The sequence below is a fragment of the Carlito syrichta genome, unplaced genomic scaffold (assembly GCF_000164805.1).
Source record: "Carlito syrichta isolate Samal-C Ts95f unplaced genomic scaffold, Tarsius_syrichta-2.0.1 Scaffold312385, whole genome shotgun sequence".
NCBI lineage: Eukaryota > Metazoa > Chordata > Mammalia > Primates > Tarsiidae > Carlito > Carlito syrichta.
In genome coordinates this window covers 69593-88969 of record NW_007256481.1, presented here as the reverse complement: position 1 = coordinate 88969, position 19377 = coordinate 69593, and the positions used below count along the sequence as shown (strand labels likewise).

Below are 19377 nucleotides of genomic sequence, written 5' to 3'. Positions count from 1 at the left end.
AATGACTCTATTTTTTGGTAATTGATTGAGAGGTAATTGGCCTCTCAATCAATGCTAAACATATTTATTTAATAGATTTTTACTGATGCCAAGTCTGTTAGTCAATTTAGTGGCTGAAACTGGTTCATTAGAATCAGCATGAAATGCTTCAGACTAAGGAAAAAAACATTTCAACAGAACAGACATTCCAGTTTGTCCCTATCTGTTCATTTCTTTGCTCTTAGTGATCTCAAATAATTTTTCCCAGGATATCTTTTTATTTAGATATTTTAATATTTTGGTCATGGAATCCAGCTTCCACAAGCTGTTTCTTGCCTTACCATCTTGCTTTATCACTAAATCTGCTTTCTTGCTCATCATCGTAATTTTACTTGTGCTAGGGCCACTCAGTCCCATTCCAGAAGTTCACCTAGTGATTGACATATATTGTCTGGGCAGATGAGGATTCTACTACCCATTGGTTTGGTATTTTTACTATGTCAGACACTTCACAGTGGGAAGAAAAAAAATCATTAAAAATATAGATTGAATTCTCAGGAGGTGTTTCCCTTTATGACCCAAGTTATTGTCTAAAATTGTTAACAATAGATTTAGGCTTATCATATTTATTATGCTATGGGATAAAAAAATCTAGAAACCCTAGGTTTAGTTTCCAAATGTGAAGTTAGAATTTTATGAAATCAAAGACTTCTTAATTCAGTGTGTGAGATCCTTTTTGTGTGTGAGAGATAAGATTCATGGAAAGAGAAGATATGTCATGCACTTATTTAATGAGCCATGGTGTAACTTAATTCCCTTGGCAATGGAAATTATACTTGGTCTTAATCTGCTTCTATAGCTAAATATCACAGACTGGGTAACTTATAAAGAATAAAGTCAAACTAAATAGTGATTTATTTAGCTCATGATTCTGGAGACTGAGACGTCCAAGAACATGACACAGGGCATATGTGAGGGCCTTCCTCCTGCATCATAACATGGCAGGGGGCATCACATGATGAGACAGAGTAAGCATGCTGGTTCAGGTCTCTCTTCCATATAAGGCCACCAGTCCATCATGGGAGTCCTACCCTGATTACCTTATCTAATCCTAATTACCTCCCATAGGTTCCATCCTTTAATCAACATATAAATTTGGAGATTAAGTTTCCATCAGGTGAAATTTAGGGGACTCATTTAAACCATAATAGTCTTCAACTAAATACCTCTCTTCATTGTTGCCACATCATGCTGATTTTTAAAAATCATGTTCTTTTACTCTCTTTTCCCTCCCTCAAACAGTATAAAAATGGTTGCCTAGTAAATAATTGATAAATAAAATGACTCACTTTTTTTGGGTACTGTTCTACACATGCTGTATTCTTCTCATGCCTTTTAGTTGCTCAGTATCTCTGGTTCCTCCTCTCTTTTTCTATTCAAATTTGGTTTCAGACAAGGATCAGAAACTCATTCACCCTGAGGCTCAAGTAACTAATATGAGCTGCATGTGCTACCATGGCTACGGATAAATGTATGAAGCCTAAAGTGTTTAATAAAATATGTGAGGCATTAGTCCTCCTTTCTAATCCTGTTGGCTTCACCTCCAAATTATGTACCGTAACTCAACACTGTATTAGCTTCCACTATTATCACTCTGGTCTAAGCTGCCAACATTTGGACTACACAATAGCCTTATAAACGATCTTTCTGCCTGCTCCTTGTGTTATTTATGTCTACAGTGTCAAAAATAATGCTTTTAAAGTCAAGTCATGCCACATCTCTGATGAAACCCTTCTAGTGCTTTCTCATTTCTTTCAACAGAAAACCAAAAGTCTTTTCATGACCTTCAAGGTCCTACATGATCTGCATTCTTTCTGTTCTTATCTGCTTTTACTTTTATCCTTATTCATCTTCCTGTGGCCACACTGGCTTCTTTGGTGTTCTCTCAACTTTAGGCCTTCACATTTGTTGTTCTCTCTGTTTGGAATGTCTTTCCTTCGGATATTAGCATGGCTCACTTTCTTCGTGTCTCTGCTCAAATGTCACTCTATCAGAGAGGACTTCCCTGGCTGCTCTTTAAAAAATAGTAACTCTCTCCATTTCCATTGTGCCTTATTTGTTCATTCCCAACCTTAGATTCTCCGCATTACTTATTAGCAGCTGATATGCATTATTGTTTTATCTGTCTCTATTCCTCCCCTGGTCCAATTATGATACAAACACTATGAGTATAGAATTTGTCTCTATAGATTTTGTTCATGACTGTGTTCCCAAGTGCCTAGAGTTGAGCCTAAGTTTAAAAGTTTCTTAAATGAATGAGTGAATTGAAAATTAGTCACATCAGATTGGTCATTTACTTGGTCAGGGGATGCTCTCCCAAAGACTCAAAATTATATCAGGTAGGGCAGTCCCCCATCTTCAAATATATATTTTATCATATTGGTAAGAATTTTAGGCTATATAGGCACACAGATTTCCCCATTTAGGGATGTTCTCCAGATAATTCCACTTAAGTGAAAAAAGAAGTATGGAAGAGAAATAGAGTATAATAAATCGATGTTAGAGCCTTTGCTTTGTTTTAAAGAACTGAGCATCTGAAACCAGTGTATGGGCAATAGTTGATTGTATACTTGATTATAATTTAAAATTAGTATATCTACATAGTTCAGAGCATAGTATAATGTTCCCAAAGATATTTCATAAATTTGAGGTTACATGGAAATGCATATGACTAGAGGTATAGCTCATAAAATATTGAACTCTTTGGTGTAGGAACTCTAAGCTTGCATTCTGTTCACATGTACAGGATGGGATGGGGTAATTATGCAATGTAACTTAATGCAATAAAGTGATCATTGCTTTTAGAGAACGACTTAATGGGAGAAATGATGTCTTTGGCATAAACATTTAGCCAGTCACCACTAATAATATTCCTTTATTTGTCTTCATCAAGTCACATTTTCAGAGAGAAGCTTATTGAGTAGCCCCTCTAGAAGATCATGCTTTCTCTGTGTGCAGGCTTGTTGTGTGTACCGCTAGGGTCACTGATGAACAGGATTTTGAGTATGTACTCCTGTTGATAGAACAAGATGCTGTTGGGTGTGAAGCTGAAGAGTAATTAAAAAAAGAAAATTGAATTTACAGATCCTAAGATTCTCATTGTCAGAACAGTCTATGAGCTGAATTTTGTAACTGAGCTGAGGCAGCAAATCCAGAGAGGCCAGAAGAACCATATAGCAGCTTTTGAGAGTTTTATCTATGATTTCAGTGACTGAATTCCTTAAAATATCTAATAGGTAGGGCCCTAGTTTTTTCATTTATAAATGTCATTAGTAGAGTAAATGTTCCTTAGTGGCCCTCCTAGCTCTAGTCTCTGTGGTCACTGTTATTAAGGAAGGTGGGCTATATTTGCTTGGGAAATCTTAGCAAAAAATTAGAGATGAAGAGAAAATGATTTAACATTTTCTGAGAGGCAAATACAATGACAATGTTAAATAGAAGAAATAATTCTTGTGTTCTTCAATTCTTTAATACATGCAGAGTTGCCTACGATAGCTGGAGATGCTCTACTCTTTCATTCTTGATGAGAAAGGGAGTGAAAGGGAATTGAGAGTCTCAGAAATGCTGTAGACTTTCCAGAAGGAAAGCAGATTGACATCTGTCTGTGTTGGATGCTTTAGGTGTATTCTGCCTGGAAGCAGCCAACTTAATTTGCTGAATACTTTAGGCTTTTCCTACATTGCCCATTGAGGATTTATGTTTATAATATGCTTATAATAGTAAGAAAGACCATTAATTCAGTCTTTGTTACCAAATAACTTGCTAATTTTCCTGGCCAGGCCTGTATATAGAGTCATGATGGGACTCCCTGAACTTAGAGTACAGGCTTACTATGCTGTTTTTCTGGAGTTGCACAGTAAAGAAGAAACTTGGACATTATGTGCTATGTTTTTCTTTTATAAAGTAATATTCAGACTTCAACAATGACTTGCTCCCTGTTAACTAGAGTATCTTCAAAGGTTTAGCCATTGATAAGTACAAAGTCTGGTCCCAATTCTGATCCCAGTTGCTTTAGGTGGATTGTTTTTTGTGGCTGTAGCTGTGTGGATAAATTATGCCGTGACTCTAGAAGACCATTCACATTTTTTCATACTACTGCCTTCTTTTTATAATGTGAAAATACTTTGTAATACAGAATAATTTTATTAATGAGTATCTCACACTACCACCCAGACTACTGACTTTCTGAATAAGGTTTTGGCAGAGGAAATCAATCTCCATATGCCTACAGCTCTTTGAGACCTAAATCTGGGCATCGTTAGTTAGCAGAAGTCTCTTGGCTGATCTTAATGATAATGACATACATACTTCTGAATGATTACCATTAGCAAGAGACACACACATCCTCCTAAGACCAAGTCTGGGTACATAATAGCTCTGAAGACTGTGGGGCACACTTTATTTCTCACTTCACTCTCTCCCTAATCTATGCTGATTCAAAACCATGTTAGTGCCAACATTCTGACCTGCATGGCTCCCACGGGGTTTTATTCTGTGTAATGTCATTTGTACTTAAAGCTTGTCTCTTTCAATATTATGCAGCAATACTTACATTCCCAGAATATGTTCCTGATTGCCTGTCCTTAGGAACCAGCTCTAGAAAGTCCCTTTGCTTCTAAAGAAGAACAGAATAAAGAATGACCTCTTTTCTTTTTCATCCAAATACAAAGGCTATTTGCTTATGTGTGTGGGTGTGGAAGCAGCATGACAAGTATGAGTTTAGGATTAAAGTCTCTGAGTTATGCTGCCATTAGAAGGAGCATACCCACTTTTAGTAAATGTTTTCTGAGTTGGCCAGATGCTTCTATGCTGGAAATGCCTTGGCTGGAGGTTCCAGAGAAAGTATGGGAAATAACTGCATGGGGATGTGGTCAAAGGCATCAGAGGTAGAGGATGGGAGTTCAGAATACCACTTCCTCTCTAAAACACTGCTTCCTCTTGGATAGTCTAAAAGGATCTCCCTATCTTTTAGATTATCCAGCGGAATAATCTCTCATCCTGAGATCAGTGGATGAAGTAGAGAAGGGTGGTTTGGGCAGAGCTGCTCAAAATGTTTTCCTTGGACCACTTCTATTGAATCAACTGGGTATCGGTTACAAACTAGATTTCTGGCTTTTGTCCCAAACCACATGAATCAAAATACCTATGGCTACGTAGGGTCCTCCATTTCAAAGGGGATATTTTTTGTATACAAGTATTTGGGAACCACTGGCCTATGGCTACTCTTAATGGAGAAATGTTATGGTTTCATTTATTTTTATTATTCTGATTTCCATACACTGGGTTTAAGATTTGGAGAGCATGACATAGTAAAAATGGCCACAGATTCTTTGAGAAGAATCTGGGTAGGCTCTGACACAGCTTTGATAAATGAGTATGGTACTGGTTATGCTGTACCCATTTCTTGGCCAGTTTCTACTTCCTTTTTTATTGCAAGCTCTTTGGAAGCCAGGGTGGAGAGGCTTCTTGAAAGGTGTCAGGAATAACAGTGAAATCGTCATGGAGCTTCAAGATCTGTTCCATCTCCGCTTAAAACCATAGGAGAACCCTAGTCAAGGATTAATGGAGCGGATGAACTTTCCAGGCAAACCCTGCCTGAGTTTCTGATCCATAAAACTGTGAGAGATAATAACAGGTTGTTGTTGCATGCCTCTAAGTTATGATGAATTTTGTTCTGCAGGAATGTATGAAGTGGAGGGCACAAGATAACCCTATTGCTATATTAGCTTACTTTCATCTATATATAGGGTTTTGTTTTTACCTTTGGAGACAATGAATTAGAGAACCAGCAGAAAAATGGGTAGTAATCATCCAGTGGAATAATGTGCTAGCATAATACTTACTGGAAGAGCATAAATTATGTATCAGCTATTATGCACCGTATATTTTACCTAATAAACTCAGAGCAATTTAGGGATTTCTCTTAATTTATAAAACAATATACTTCCTAGTATTTAGAAGGGAAATGGATAGAATTTTTGAGCTGAATATATAATAGAGGCAACAGGCACTGAGATATTAAATGAATTGCTTAAATTCCTACCACAGTGGGTCAGTAACATGTTCATGCACAGAACTAGATCACACAGACCAGTGGTCTTTAAACCTATTTGATTGTATTTCATGGTAATCAGTGCATTTTATCTGACCCTGGTACACACATACATATAACTCTTCATGACTTTACCTTTCCTGCCTTACCTCTATTATGTGTAATACACGCTAAGGTTTTTTTTTTGTTGTTTTTTTTTTGAGTTGGGGTCTCACTCTGTCATCCAGGCTGGAGTGCAGTGGCATGCTCATTGCCACCACAGCCCCAATCTGCTGGGCTTAGGTGGCCTTCCAAGTAGCTGGAAATACAGATGTGAGCCATCATGCCCAGCTAATTTTTTGATTTAGTGGTCTCACCATGTTGCCCAAGTTGGTCTCAAACCTGTGGGCTTAGGCAATCCTCCAAAGTGCTGGGATTACAGGCGTGAGCCACTGTGCCCGACTGGTTTTCTGTTTTTTAATTCATAACATATTTTTTAAACAGTGGTCAAACATAAATAAATTTCACTGTGGATTGTAATAATTGCTCACAATCCACAGTGAAAAATACTGACCTAGACACTAAGCTTCATGGGGCCAGAGACTCCGTACTGTTCATTACTGTGCATACTGTGCAGACATTTCTGGCATTGAGTAGGTACTCAAGAATTTAACGAATGCATTTTATGACAACATTCCAACTTATTAAAGTGGGAAGGTTTTTAACTGTAAGTCAAGAAATCCAGGGTCAGCTCTTGACCCTTGAATCATTGTATATCCTTGGTAAGTGACTTCCATTCTCAATTTTCCTGCCTACAAAATAGAACTTCTGATATCTGGTACTCATGAGTATAGAATGAATTCATGAATACAGAATTACTTTGCATAAAAGATATAGAATTACAAATAACAGGTGAATGTATTTGTTACTTTTGATGGTATCCCATAAATCTCCTAAACTATGTTATGTTAATTCTTCACTTTGTTATATAATATCATTTCATTGACTTGGATTGATTAGGGGAATATTGCTGAAACAATGAAGTCTGAACTTAGACCTCTTTAAAGAAAGAAAATTTATTTAAAATTTCATCGCATAACAAAATATTCCTAAAAGGTTGGACAGACACCTACCCTGAAGTACTAATTGGATCAGCATAAGATTAGCATACTGAGTAACAGCTTAAGCAGGTCAGATGTGGTTGCAGTATATTGTCTGTATGTAAATGGATAGTCTGAATTTCTGTCAAGAGACTAGATTGGAGAAAGTGTCCTTGCTATCCCTTCAGGAATTTATTAATTCCCAGTATAAGTATTAGAAAATTCTGAGCCGGGCTCAGTGACTCAGCCTGTAATCCCGCGCCTTTGGGAGGCTGAGGTGAGTGAATTGCCTGAGCCCGCGGGTTCGAGACCCGCCTGGGCAGCGAGACCTCATCTCTACAATAAATCAACAAATCAGCTGGGTGTGGTAGTGCATGCCTGTAATTCCAGCTACTTGGAAGGCTGAGGCGGAAGGATCGCCGGAGCCCAGCAGGTCGAGGCTGCGGTGGCCGGGAGCGGCCACTGCACTCCAGTCTGGGCGACAGAGTGAGACTCCAACCCCCCCAAAAAAAGAAAGAAAATTCTGCCATTTCCAAATTGATGAAGGTCTGGATGTATGAGATTTTGAACAATGTCTGTGGAAGACTTATGAACCTTACTAAATTGTTCTAATAACAACCAAGAGCTCTGAGTTGTCAACAGGACAATTTTTGCCTAGAGTTAGCATTTACTGCCCAGACTAGGGTAACCTTCTTGTTTTTCCTGTGAAGCCTACCAAGTACCTAGCATCACGGGCACTTCTCCAGCTTTCTTTCTGGGAGAGGCAGCATGATACAATAACTAAATGCACTGTCTTTGAAATCAGAGGGAATGACTAAATCCTGGCTCTCCTACTTTTAAAGTGTGTGACCCTGGGTGGGTTTCTTTATCTTCAAGAATTGTGGTCATTAAATAAGATAGCATCCTCTTCTGCCCTCTCCACCCCTGCCACACGTATGTAAAGTACTTAGCACAATAGAAAACACTCAATAAATGGTAGTTCCTTTTAGCTGTATTATTGTTTTTATTAGTGCCAGTTCTTTCTTGTCTGACTGGCTAGTTGTTACTATTAGGTTGCTAAAGAAGAGATTTGTTTGCTGAAGAAATGAACATGTTTCTCTACGATCCAAGGAAAACTATTTCATAGGTCTTACCATGCTCTGAGATTCAACCTTTGTGACACCTGGAAATTCAGGTGGAAAGACCGTAACGTCCCCACCGAGGAGTGGTATAAAGAGCTCATCACTGAACATGTGCTCTTGTCCTGTCAGTCTTCCCTCTATTTTATGGATCAAGGGCTGCCCTGTTAAATTCTGTACTTCGTTGGAGAAATTGGGGCACTAATGTGATTGTTCACTCTGTGATGCTGAGCTATTTTGAAGTATCCTTTCTCCTAGACTCGAGGCAAGATTGTGAAGTAGTCATTTGTCTCTGTCACTTTCTGTCCTCCCTCCCCCTCATAGCTCCAGTTCTTTTCTTCCCTCTCTTCCTAGTGTTAGTGAATTTCTACTCCATACTGCAGATAAGCTGAAAATGGCTTAAAAGGTTTTCCCCTTCAGGTACTTCTGTGCTGTAGAGAACTCTAAAGAATTAAATCAATGATTCTCTAAGGACAGTGTTTCTGACACTTCGTAGGCCAGTAGGAAAAATAAGTTTGGGCTTGGAGCTGTCCTGGTATCCTTCAGTTCACACTGTCTTCTCAGCTGCAAAAACATTGTGTCATTGAAACAGGAGGAAAATCTATTCCAGCATTTTCCAAGGTGCGTTCCACAGAATGTTATTTTAAATTCATATAACTTGCTCATATGAGAGTGCTTTAAAGTTCCAAGGCGGTATTAAGAATGTAATATTTTTCATCTTATTTGATTATCTTTCTCCTTTTAACTTTTCATAAAGTACCTTTAACACCTGTGTGACATACAACAGCAGTCTCCAACCTTTTTGTTAACAGGGACTGATTTTGTGGAAGACAATTTTTCCACAGACCATGGGGGGGTGGTTTGGGGATGATTCAAGCATATTACATTTATTGTGCACTTTATTTCTATTATTATTACATTGTAATATATAATGAAATAATTATACAACTCACCATAAAAAAGGGGCACAGATGGAAGTAGTAAACAAAATAATAGGACACACAGAATAAAATAAGTGTTGAATTCTGACTTAACGCTTGTTACCAGATGCAGCTGTACAACTGAAGTACATCAACTTACTTGCCACTCACTGATTGAGTTTTGATACGAGTCTGCAAGCAATTGATTTATTATAGTCTCTGGGCAGTCATACCTCACTGCTAATGTTAATCTGAATTTGCAGCTGCTCCCCAGCTCTACCATCTTCAGCTCCACCTCAAATCATCAGGCATTAGATTCTCATAAGGAGCGCAAAACCTAGATCCCTTGCATTTGCAGTTCACAATAGGGTTTGCACTTCTATGAGAATCTAATGCCACTGTTGATCTGACAGGAGGTGGAGCTCAGGCAGTAATGTGAGTGATGGGGAACAACTGTAAATACAGAAGAAGCTTTACTCGCTTGCTTGCCGCTCACCTCCTGCTCTGTGGCCCGGTGCCTAACAGGCCATGAACCAGTAGTGGTCCATGGCCCAGGGGTTGGGAACCCCTGACATAGAATATGTTTCATAAAGCACTAGTAATCTAGTCCAATCCCCTAATTCAATGAGTAAACTGAGACGGGGAGCAATAGATTTGTTCAAGATTACCAATTAAAGTGATTGCAGAATAGGACTAGAGACAAGGTTATCTAACCCCACAACATGGTCAAAATCCCTAATTACATTCACCAGTTTAATGTCTTTCTTCCTGACTAGACTGTTTGTACTGCCCAAGCAGAAATGACTCTTTTGCTCCACACTGTGTCCCAAACACACAGTGGTTAAATCAACACTTCTTAAAATTGAATTGAAATTAATCATGGGGACAGACCTGTGTTGTCTGTTCCTGATAGTCTGGTCCCCACTACAATGCTATGTATGAAGAAGTGAGTTCGTTCTGTACTTACACTGAGAATATGTGGTCCCAGTTCCACTGACACTGAACCTGTTGAGATGCAGCCGGTGTGTGACCACATTCTTCTGGGGTTGGAACAGGATGATGTGCACTTTGGGTGCAAACAGACAGCCCAGGACCACGAAGCCACTCAGGCTGACAGAGATGCACATGGTTGTCGTCTGCACCTATAAGAGAAGGTTGCTTAGTGAATGTCCAGCTGTACATTAAATCTGATGGCCAACTAAAGAGAGCACTGAAACAAGACCAGAATGAAAAACTCAGAATCATCCGTAGTTCTGCTCTTATTATAGCCAAATCAATACAGTAACTATATTGGATCATCTGTGTTTGGGATATTCTTGAAAACATTACTTAAGATACGTAAGAAAACACCATTTGTGTGGGGTGTTCCTGAATGCTTGCCAAGACTTCACATGGATTTTCTTGGTTTGTTTATTTTCTTTATATTTTTATAAAGATATTTCTGTAGAACCACCGAAGTTGGAATCTTAAATAGTAAAACATAGTTATTCAATGATGAAGTGGCCAGATTGCTGATGGTTTCAGTCAATGAACTTGCCTTGTTTAAGGTTTACTGTATCATGAACAAATGTGGTGTTTTGTATTTTTTCATCTTCTTTTCTTGCTGAGAGCTCAGCCTATCAGCTACTGGTTTCTCTATTCGATGCTGGGGGCACTATGACTATTCACAGTATCTGTACTTTTACTTATTTTGTTGGCCTCTCTCTGGAATTTTGATACATCAGTAACTCACTGTTTCATCTTTGTGTTTTCTAGATGTCTCTACATTCATCCTTGACAGAATTTTCACTTCTTTCTCTTTGCTTCTTCTGAAAGTTCCCTCAGAACTAGCACTTATTATGTCTTCTCATTCTCTTGTTCTTACTCTTCATCTCTCTGGCCTCATCACTTGTCCTGGTTTCCCATAGACTTTATGGAAAATTCAAAATTAGAGTCCATATATTTTATCATTTTCAGTACAGAAAAATGGAAATTGTTTTTTCTTCCATAAGTTTTATGAACATTTGCCATAGTACTCAAAGGCTCCTTGGAATCCTAGATTTAGATTTTTTTCCTTCCCTACCAGGCAAATGCTATTACAGAATAGCATAATTCCTAATATACTAAATGATGTTAGGCATCTATGAAACATTTCTAATCAAGGAAAACTGAAGATTAAACAGTTAATGGGAGAATCCACATAACTTTAGAAGACTTCATTTTGTTTTTGATTTTTAAAAAATTCTAGGCTTCACTGTGGCATAATTCTTTAGACTGTTGTTTACTCTAAATGCTGAAAACATAATCCATCCTCACCATTTTACAGTTCTTGTCTCCCTTTACCTAAGTGCTCTCCAACTTCGGGCCCCATCTGCAAGCTCCTTTCCCTTTTGTCAACTTCTCAGGAAGGAGGCTATTAATTCTTTGATGCAAAAGCCTTAAAAAATCTGGTATTATTTGTTTTCTGTATATGTGTAATATGATGTTAAAATTGTACTCTTCCTGCCTCAGTTCCTGTTTCAGATGGTGAAGCCAATGTGAGAGATCTCAGGTATCAGCAGGAATAAAACCAATCCAAATGTGCAAAATTTCAAAGAAACCTTTTCGAAAATCATTTTAACAACTCTTGAAACTCTTCAAACACTTTAAGACATCATATGAAGAGGCAACGAGAGGTTTTTAGGAAGAGGATATCTTGGAAAAAGTTGAACTGTGAGTTCTGTCTCCTCACTGAAAGCCTAGTGAGGTATACTTCAACCTGGCCATTTACAGAAAGTTTGCAGTGTTTCTACAGTAAGAGGATGCCCTAGATTGGTCCCGATTCCTGCCCTGGAAGTCTAGAAGTTGAGAATAGACTAGTTGCTTTAGTGGTATTGCACAGGAACTTGCTACTGTCTTGAAATTGTCCTTGACTCCAAGAATCTATCAAAGCAAAGGATATGTGAGTGGTATGTATGGACAAGATGGGCCACAAAAAAGTCATCAAGGATAACGTTGTGCCTATGTGGAAAATCCTGGAGATTTTCACAGAAAGAGGCTGCAGGGGATAGCTGAATGCCCTGGGAGTGAGTCACACTATTAAAAGTCTGTATCTATAATTCTATGTTCCAACTCTTTGTATATGACCAGTCGATGCTGTTTTTGTCTTCCTCAAATTCTCAGCAATATTTGACATAGTAAATCACTTCCTTCTTTTTGGTTTCCTGGATACGTCCTGTCCTCATTGGTTGTTCCTTGTCTTAGTTATCTCTTTTACCTGAGTTTTTTAAATGCTGGAATATCCCAGACCTCAATTTTTAACTCTCTTCTCTTTACCATTCCATTGAGTTCCATGGCTTAAATATTGATGTCCAAATATTACCTACCCTTTGGGTTTCCAAACTTAAATACTCAGCTCCTACTGACATATTCTTTTGGATCTGAAATAGGCATATCATAACATGTAAGCAAAATTTGATAGGCAAAACGTGGTCCTTTCTCTGAGTTTCCACATTTGAGTAAGTGTTGAATAAGTGACACCAAATGCCACCAATTATACAAGCCAAACACCTGGGAACCATCCTCGATTTTGCCAATGCCCTTATACCCACACATCCAGTTCAACAGCAAGTTTTGCTGGAAGACAATCTCTGATATTATCTTGTAATAAAGGGATCTGACTGCCTTTGTTCCAGAATGTCTTTTCAAGAGCATTTTTTTAATAGCAAATAGCTTTAGAAAATAGAGTTAGTGCCTTCCTCTAGAAGAAAGGGGCAACAAACTCTCCATTATAAAAAATTCATATTCCTTAATCTCAGAGGGGGTCACCTGGCCCACTCTGTGTAGGCCTGTGAGAAGTGACACTCAGGGAACCTGTGCAAATGCTGACACTCTGACTATGAATACTGCTGTGATGACTATGAATACTGCTGTGAGTCATAAATTTCTTTTATGACAAATTCCTTTTTATCAGCATCAATAAAACTGTGTCAGGCTAACTTGTTACTCCCTAAATAGAGTAAAATTACAGACACTACAGTCTTTGATGGTTTTGGCAATGAGGATGGAATGTCAACAGAGACACAGCTTTTTCAGAAGGGAAATATGACAACCTTAGGGTTGACTAGCAGGATTTAAGGGAACTCCACGGGAATTAATGGCAAACACACTGACCAAATTGTATTGTTAACCAGGAGTAAATAGTACTCCACTTTATTGTCTATTAATGAGGTGGATTTGGAGAAGGGGCCAAAAACTGAGTAACAGGAAGTAGGTTTAAAGAGAGCTACTGGACTGATATCCCAATTGCTTCTAACTCTCCTATGGGGGGTAAAATGGGGTAGATTTCCTTCCTAATCAAATTCAGGTCCACCTGATTATAATAATGTACTAGTACTAAAATTTATCCTTAGTGGGCAGAAAGGTCCATTTCCTTTTATACAAAAGTTGTAGAGATATGTACCTATACTGAGCATGGAAAGGGAGACTTTCAGAGAAGGCAGAAACCAGGTGAATCATTTGACGTTTGACTGGTTTCCTTGTGATGTGGAGGAGCCAGGGCACATGTGCTTGCTAAGGAAGAATAGCAACAGGTGGGCCCTCTTAGGGCTTATCTTAGGTTGTATAATCTCTTGCTAAACTTAGAGTCATTCCAAGATGTCGGTGAAATATCTCAGAGTTTTTTGCAGTGGAATCTGGCTACAAGAAAAGGAGATTTGGTCCTCTTGATTAGACTTTCTTGACACGGAGAGACAGAAAAGTTTTCTAGGAACATAGATGAGGCACTGATTAGTATTTGGTCTCTTATTCACCTGAATGTGCTGACAAGTTGCTGCATGAAAGAATGGCGGAAGGATCGCCGGAGCCCAGCAGGTGGAGGCTGCAGTGGCCAGGAGCGGCCACTGCACTCCATTCTGGGCGACAGAGTGAGACTCCAACTCAAAAAAAAAAAAAGAGAAACTGATGCAAAGAACTCTAGATAAATTCTTGCAACCCCCAGCAGCCCTAGTCCTAATGTTAAAACCAGGCAAGGCAAGACCCTGAGAGATACTATCATGATGAGATAGCAAATGCCCTGAATTTAGCTGGATTTCTTAACAAAGAAGTTACTGCTGTATGAGTCAAGGCCAAATTGGCTAAAGTGCATGAGCCATGAGTTCCAGCCAGAAAGCTATAGATTCTGGCTTCTAGGTCAACAAGTAGCCAAAGTTGAAGTGAAGAGTAATAGTAATGATTTTGTTGTCCAATTTAGGTTTTAGGGTGAACAAAAATACTAGACCTTCGTTTGGTTGAGTCATGAGTAGCTGCTGCGTGCTTAAAACTAAAAACAAATTTGCCTTGCGTACTGGCATGTAGCTGCTCTCTCTTTCCATGTTGCCCAATTTCTTCCTCACTCTCTACCCCGATTTTAGCTACTTTAGGGGAAAAAGATGCTTGAGGTTAGAACCAAGGTCTCCCCATCCTTAGGGTTGTTGCAGATTATATGCACCAAACTAGGTTTGCTGAGAAACTTCAGAGAGGGGAGGAACTCAAAATTTTATGTTCTGTTGGTCACAGATGCCCAAATAACCATCCTACTTAGACCTCTTAGGGAGAAAGCAGGACTGGAACTAGAGTTTTGAAGCCAGTGAGGTACTTGCCTCAGATGCAAATACAAGGGAACACCAAAACTCAATAATAAAGATGAATAATATTTTAATGCAATATTTAAAAAAATCAAAATTAACATTAAAACCCACAATGAACACATTACCAACATTTTAAATATGGATAGGATCAGTAATAGTGCTATGCTGTGGTATATTCTATCCTAAGGCAAAAAGTAAAATGAGTAATACTGATCCTGTCTTGAGCACTGCATATGCCGGTGTCTTAGCCCACTTTGCATTGTCTTGTGGAGATCCGGACTCAAGGAACCTACACAAATGCTGATACTCTGGCTACTCCTGTGGTGGTAAGTAATAAAGTCCTTTTCTCTGAATCAGGAGTCTCCTGTCTTCTGACATTCCTGAAATTGTGTCAGGCTAATCTGACAGATTGCAAGTAGGATAAAAATCTCTCACAGTTCTTGACAGGTTCTACCTCTGCTTCTATCTATCTCCATTGTTAAAATCCTACTGTAGCCACCATCAGCTCTGACCAGGTACCAATCTCAACCTTCTAACCAGTCTCTCCACTTGTGCCTTTGCCTTTCTGTCATACAGTTATAAAGTCTTTATAACAGCTTGATTATTCGCCCATAAAATGTGAGATCATAACTCCTCTGCTTAAAAGTCTTTCAGTTGTTTCTTTTGCCATATGGAATAAAATCTAAACTCTTTGTTATGACCTGTAAATTCTTCCATGGTCTAGCTCTATGCCTATCTCTCATATTGAATCACTCTTCCATTTGGTCATTAAGCTGTAGCCATATGCATTTCTTTTCTAGAAATTTTTTGCTTAAGAGTGCTTGTACTTGATGTTTCAACTGCATAGCACACAGAATTTCAATGGCTGGCTGCTTCACATTTGTCAGTGGAGTATTATGAAATAGGTACAAGCAAAGAAGGGGTGATATTTAAAAAAATAATTTGAGAGGTGATTTTTAAAAAAAATATTTGAAATAGTCAACATGGAAAAATAGGAGTTTCTTTGTAAGCATTTAAACTTTGTCAAAACTCTAGAATTGTTTCCACAGTCTCTGCCTACTGTAGGTAAATTGCTTTATCTGCCCCCAATCCCAAAAACAATCCAGAATCATGGCATTTAAAGCTTGATACTTTGTCTAACAGTACCTTCATTCCCTGGGAGCTTGCTAGAAACCCAGATTCTTGGGCCCCATTATTTGTTACTCAATCAGAAGTTCTTTTTTTTTTTGAGTTGGAGTCTCACTGTCGCCCAGACTGGAGTGCAGTGGCCGCTTCCTGCCACCTCAGCCTCGACCTGCTGGGCTCCGGCGATCCTTCTGCCTCAGCCTTCCGAGTAGCTGGAACTACAGGTGCGTGCTACCACGCCTGGCTAATTTTTGATTTATTGTAGACATGAGGTCTCGCCAAATTGTCCAGGTGGGTCTCGAACCCGTGGGCTCAGGCAATCCACTCACCTCAGCCTCCCAAAGGCACGGGATTACAGGCTGAGCCACCGAGCTCAGCTCTTTGGGTACTTTTTTAATGCTGCTGATTCTGTCTGAACCACATGGTTATCCTCTGGGAAATTTCTACAAGGGTCCAAAGTTCAAATGTTTATAGGGTCCATGGTGTTTCAAAGTGAAAAGAACCAGGTAAAAGAATTTGGACAGGTGGGGAGTGGGTGTGAACAAAAGGGGCAAGAATGTTGTCTTGAAAGGTGAGCACTATGTGGTCAATTGTGTGTATGTTTTTCTTTGTTATGAGAAGCAAAGAATCTCAATATTTATATAAAATTTGCCAGTTTTCTAACTTTAACACATTTTTTAAAACAGTGTAGGCCAAACTAAACATATCTGTGGGACAAGAAGAGCATGTGATCCATTAAAACAGTGATTTTCAATCCTGGCTGCAAATTAAAGTCACCTGGGAATCTTTGAAAAATCCATGTCCCGGCCCAGACCAGGCCAATTAAATCACAACCTCTGGGACTGTGCTCCAGCTATCTATATTTTTGTAATGCTACTCAGTTGTTCAACAGGCAGCCAAATTTGAAAACAACTATGTTGGAGATTTTCTTATTTCTTTTGTAAGCCTCAGATGATCTTAGTGTGATTAGATACATGGATCTCAAAAATCTCAGTTCCACAATATCTGCTCCATTTACTTCATGACTTCTGTCATGTGGAGAAACCTCTGGTGGTGTAAGCTAATTCCATTCAGTTAGTTGCTCTACTATATTGCTATAAAGTAAATGTAAAGAAAAAACCTTTTTTGTGTTTTAGAAATAAGTGATAATTCATTTAATAAAATTAAATTTTTATAATTCTATTTATGTTTATTCTTGTAGTTTTTTTTTTTGGTCTGAGTCTCACTCTGTCATCTATCATCTAGGCTAGAGTGCATGACCCAGGTTGGAGTACAGTGGCATGCTCATGGCCACCACAGCCTCAACCAGCTGGACTCTGGTGATCCTTCTGCCTCAGCCTTCCAAGTAGCTAGAACTACAGGTGCATACCACCATGCTTAGTTTATTTTTTTATTATTGTAGAGACAAGGTCTCACCAAGTTGCCCAGGATGGTCCTGAATTGGGATTAGGCAATCCCCTCGCCTCTGCTTCCCAAAGTACTGGGATTACAGGTGAAGTCATGCCTGCCTTCAGTTGTATTTTTTGCCTTACCTTTTTTTTTTTTTTTTAACCACCTCTTTTGAAAATGAACATTTCAAATCACATGTCCAGGACAAAACAACAAATATAAATATTTTACGATCCAATACTCTAAATCATGCCTGCTAAGAGTGGCTTCCCAAAAACTTAAAAAAAAAAAATACTTTGCAGATCTATATAAAAACAAGAGATAGAGCTAGGGCAATTAAAGTGCATTAATTATGGTTCTCCATTTTAACCCCGAAACTCTAAAAGTTCAAACTCCCCTGTGTTGCATATACTTTGCCCTTTGATTTTGCTAATCCAGTTCTGGTATTACCTCTTAAAGATTTTCACTTTTTAAAAATAGGTAGTCTTATTTATTTATTTATTTATTTTTTGAGTTGGAATCTCACTCTGTCGCCCACACTGGAGTGCAGTGGCCGTTCTGGCCACTGCAGCCTCGACCTGCTGGGCTCTGGCGATCCTTCCGCCTCAACCTTCCAAGTAGCTGGAACTACAGGCACTCACTACCACGCTAGGCTCATTTTGATTTATTGTAGAGGTGAGGTCTTGCCAGGTTGCCCAGGCAGGTCTCGAACCCGCGGGCTCAGGCAATTCACTCACCTCAGCCTCCCAAAGGTGCGGGATTACAGGCTGAGCCACCAAGCCCGGCTAAATAGGTAGTCTTAAAATGCCTGACTATTACCCTGACATTGAAATTATGTTCTTCATTTCTATTATTTATCCCTTAATGTAGCCCATAGGTTTTAGTGACATGATTATGAATAATTTAAATAGACTAGATACAATAAGCTTTGCCAGTGTCTTGAACCCATGCTTTAAATAGATTTGTCTTCTTTGTAATGAAATGTACTTATTTTAATTGACAAATAAAAGTTGTATATATTTATCATTTATGACAAGATGGTTTGAGATACATATATACATTGTAGCTAAATTGAGCTAGTTAACACACACGTGCATTACCTCACATACTTACCATTTTTTTGTGGTGAGAACACAGAATCTACGATTTTTAAGAGTACAATGATAGTCACCATGTTGTACAATAGATCTCTTGACTCATTCCTCCTATCTAGTTGGCATTTTACTTCTGTCTTGTCTTCTTTTGGGGTTGTAATTTTTTAGATTTTGGCAAAGTAGAAATTGCTGTTGAACACAAGATTTAGAAATTTCTACAACCTATGAAGGCACTGCATTTTGTGAAATCATGGTGTAGCAAGGAAACTATTATGGTTCTGGAAACATTAATGTATGTTGACTTAAGAAATATAGAGAATAAAAACAAATTTCCTGAAGAGAAAAAGATTCTTAATCTCATTTTAGGATACTAATCTCAGAATTATATGCACAAATAACTGATGAAGGGTTTTAGCAATTTGAAAAATTATGATGAAATGATAAGATTTCTTTCAGAAGAGATGATAATTATATGCAAGCCCAGAAAGTTGATCTATATATTACTATAACTCAGTTAATAACTTGGCTACTTGGATATGTATAGTATAAATTTTAACTAATTCAAGGAATATGTATATATATACACATATATGTACGTATGTACATATAACTAAGCTGTAGAAAAGACTTCATAAATAACATTGTATTTTAACCTGTTTTAGAGAAGTAATGAAGCAGAGTGAAATTATTTCTATCTTTAAACTTACCCTAGCTTAATGTTGCAAGTGTATTTTAATTTTCAGATAGATCTGTGGTAGCCAAGTCCTCTTATGTCTAATTTGAAGTATTCTCATAAGGTTTTTGGTGGTTTACATCTAACTCTATTGTCAATCACTTTATAAATTTTAATTAAAAGTGTTTTTCTTTGCATGTGTGTATGTGTATTACTCTTTTTTTAAACATATTTTTTATTTTAAAATTGTGGGGTACAGTTAAGGGTTAGGTATACAAATATGCATCGTTCAGGCACCCTTGT

At 38.3% G+C, this 19377-nt stretch overlaps 1 protein-coding gene across 1 annotated transcript in view; it reads right to left on the bottom strand.

The window, feature by feature from the left end:
* LOC103272377 (metabotropic glutamate receptor 3) overlaps positions 1 to 19377 on the bottom strand; it is a 76876-nt gene that overhangs the window by 4560 nt on the left and 52939 nt on the right. The window contains exon 3 of the mRNA XM_008069889.2: positions 10176 to 10350. Coding sequence (XP_008068080.1) covers positions 10176 to 10350 — 175 coding nt within the window. The remainder of the gene's footprint in view (positions 1 to 10175; positions 10351 to 19377) is intronic.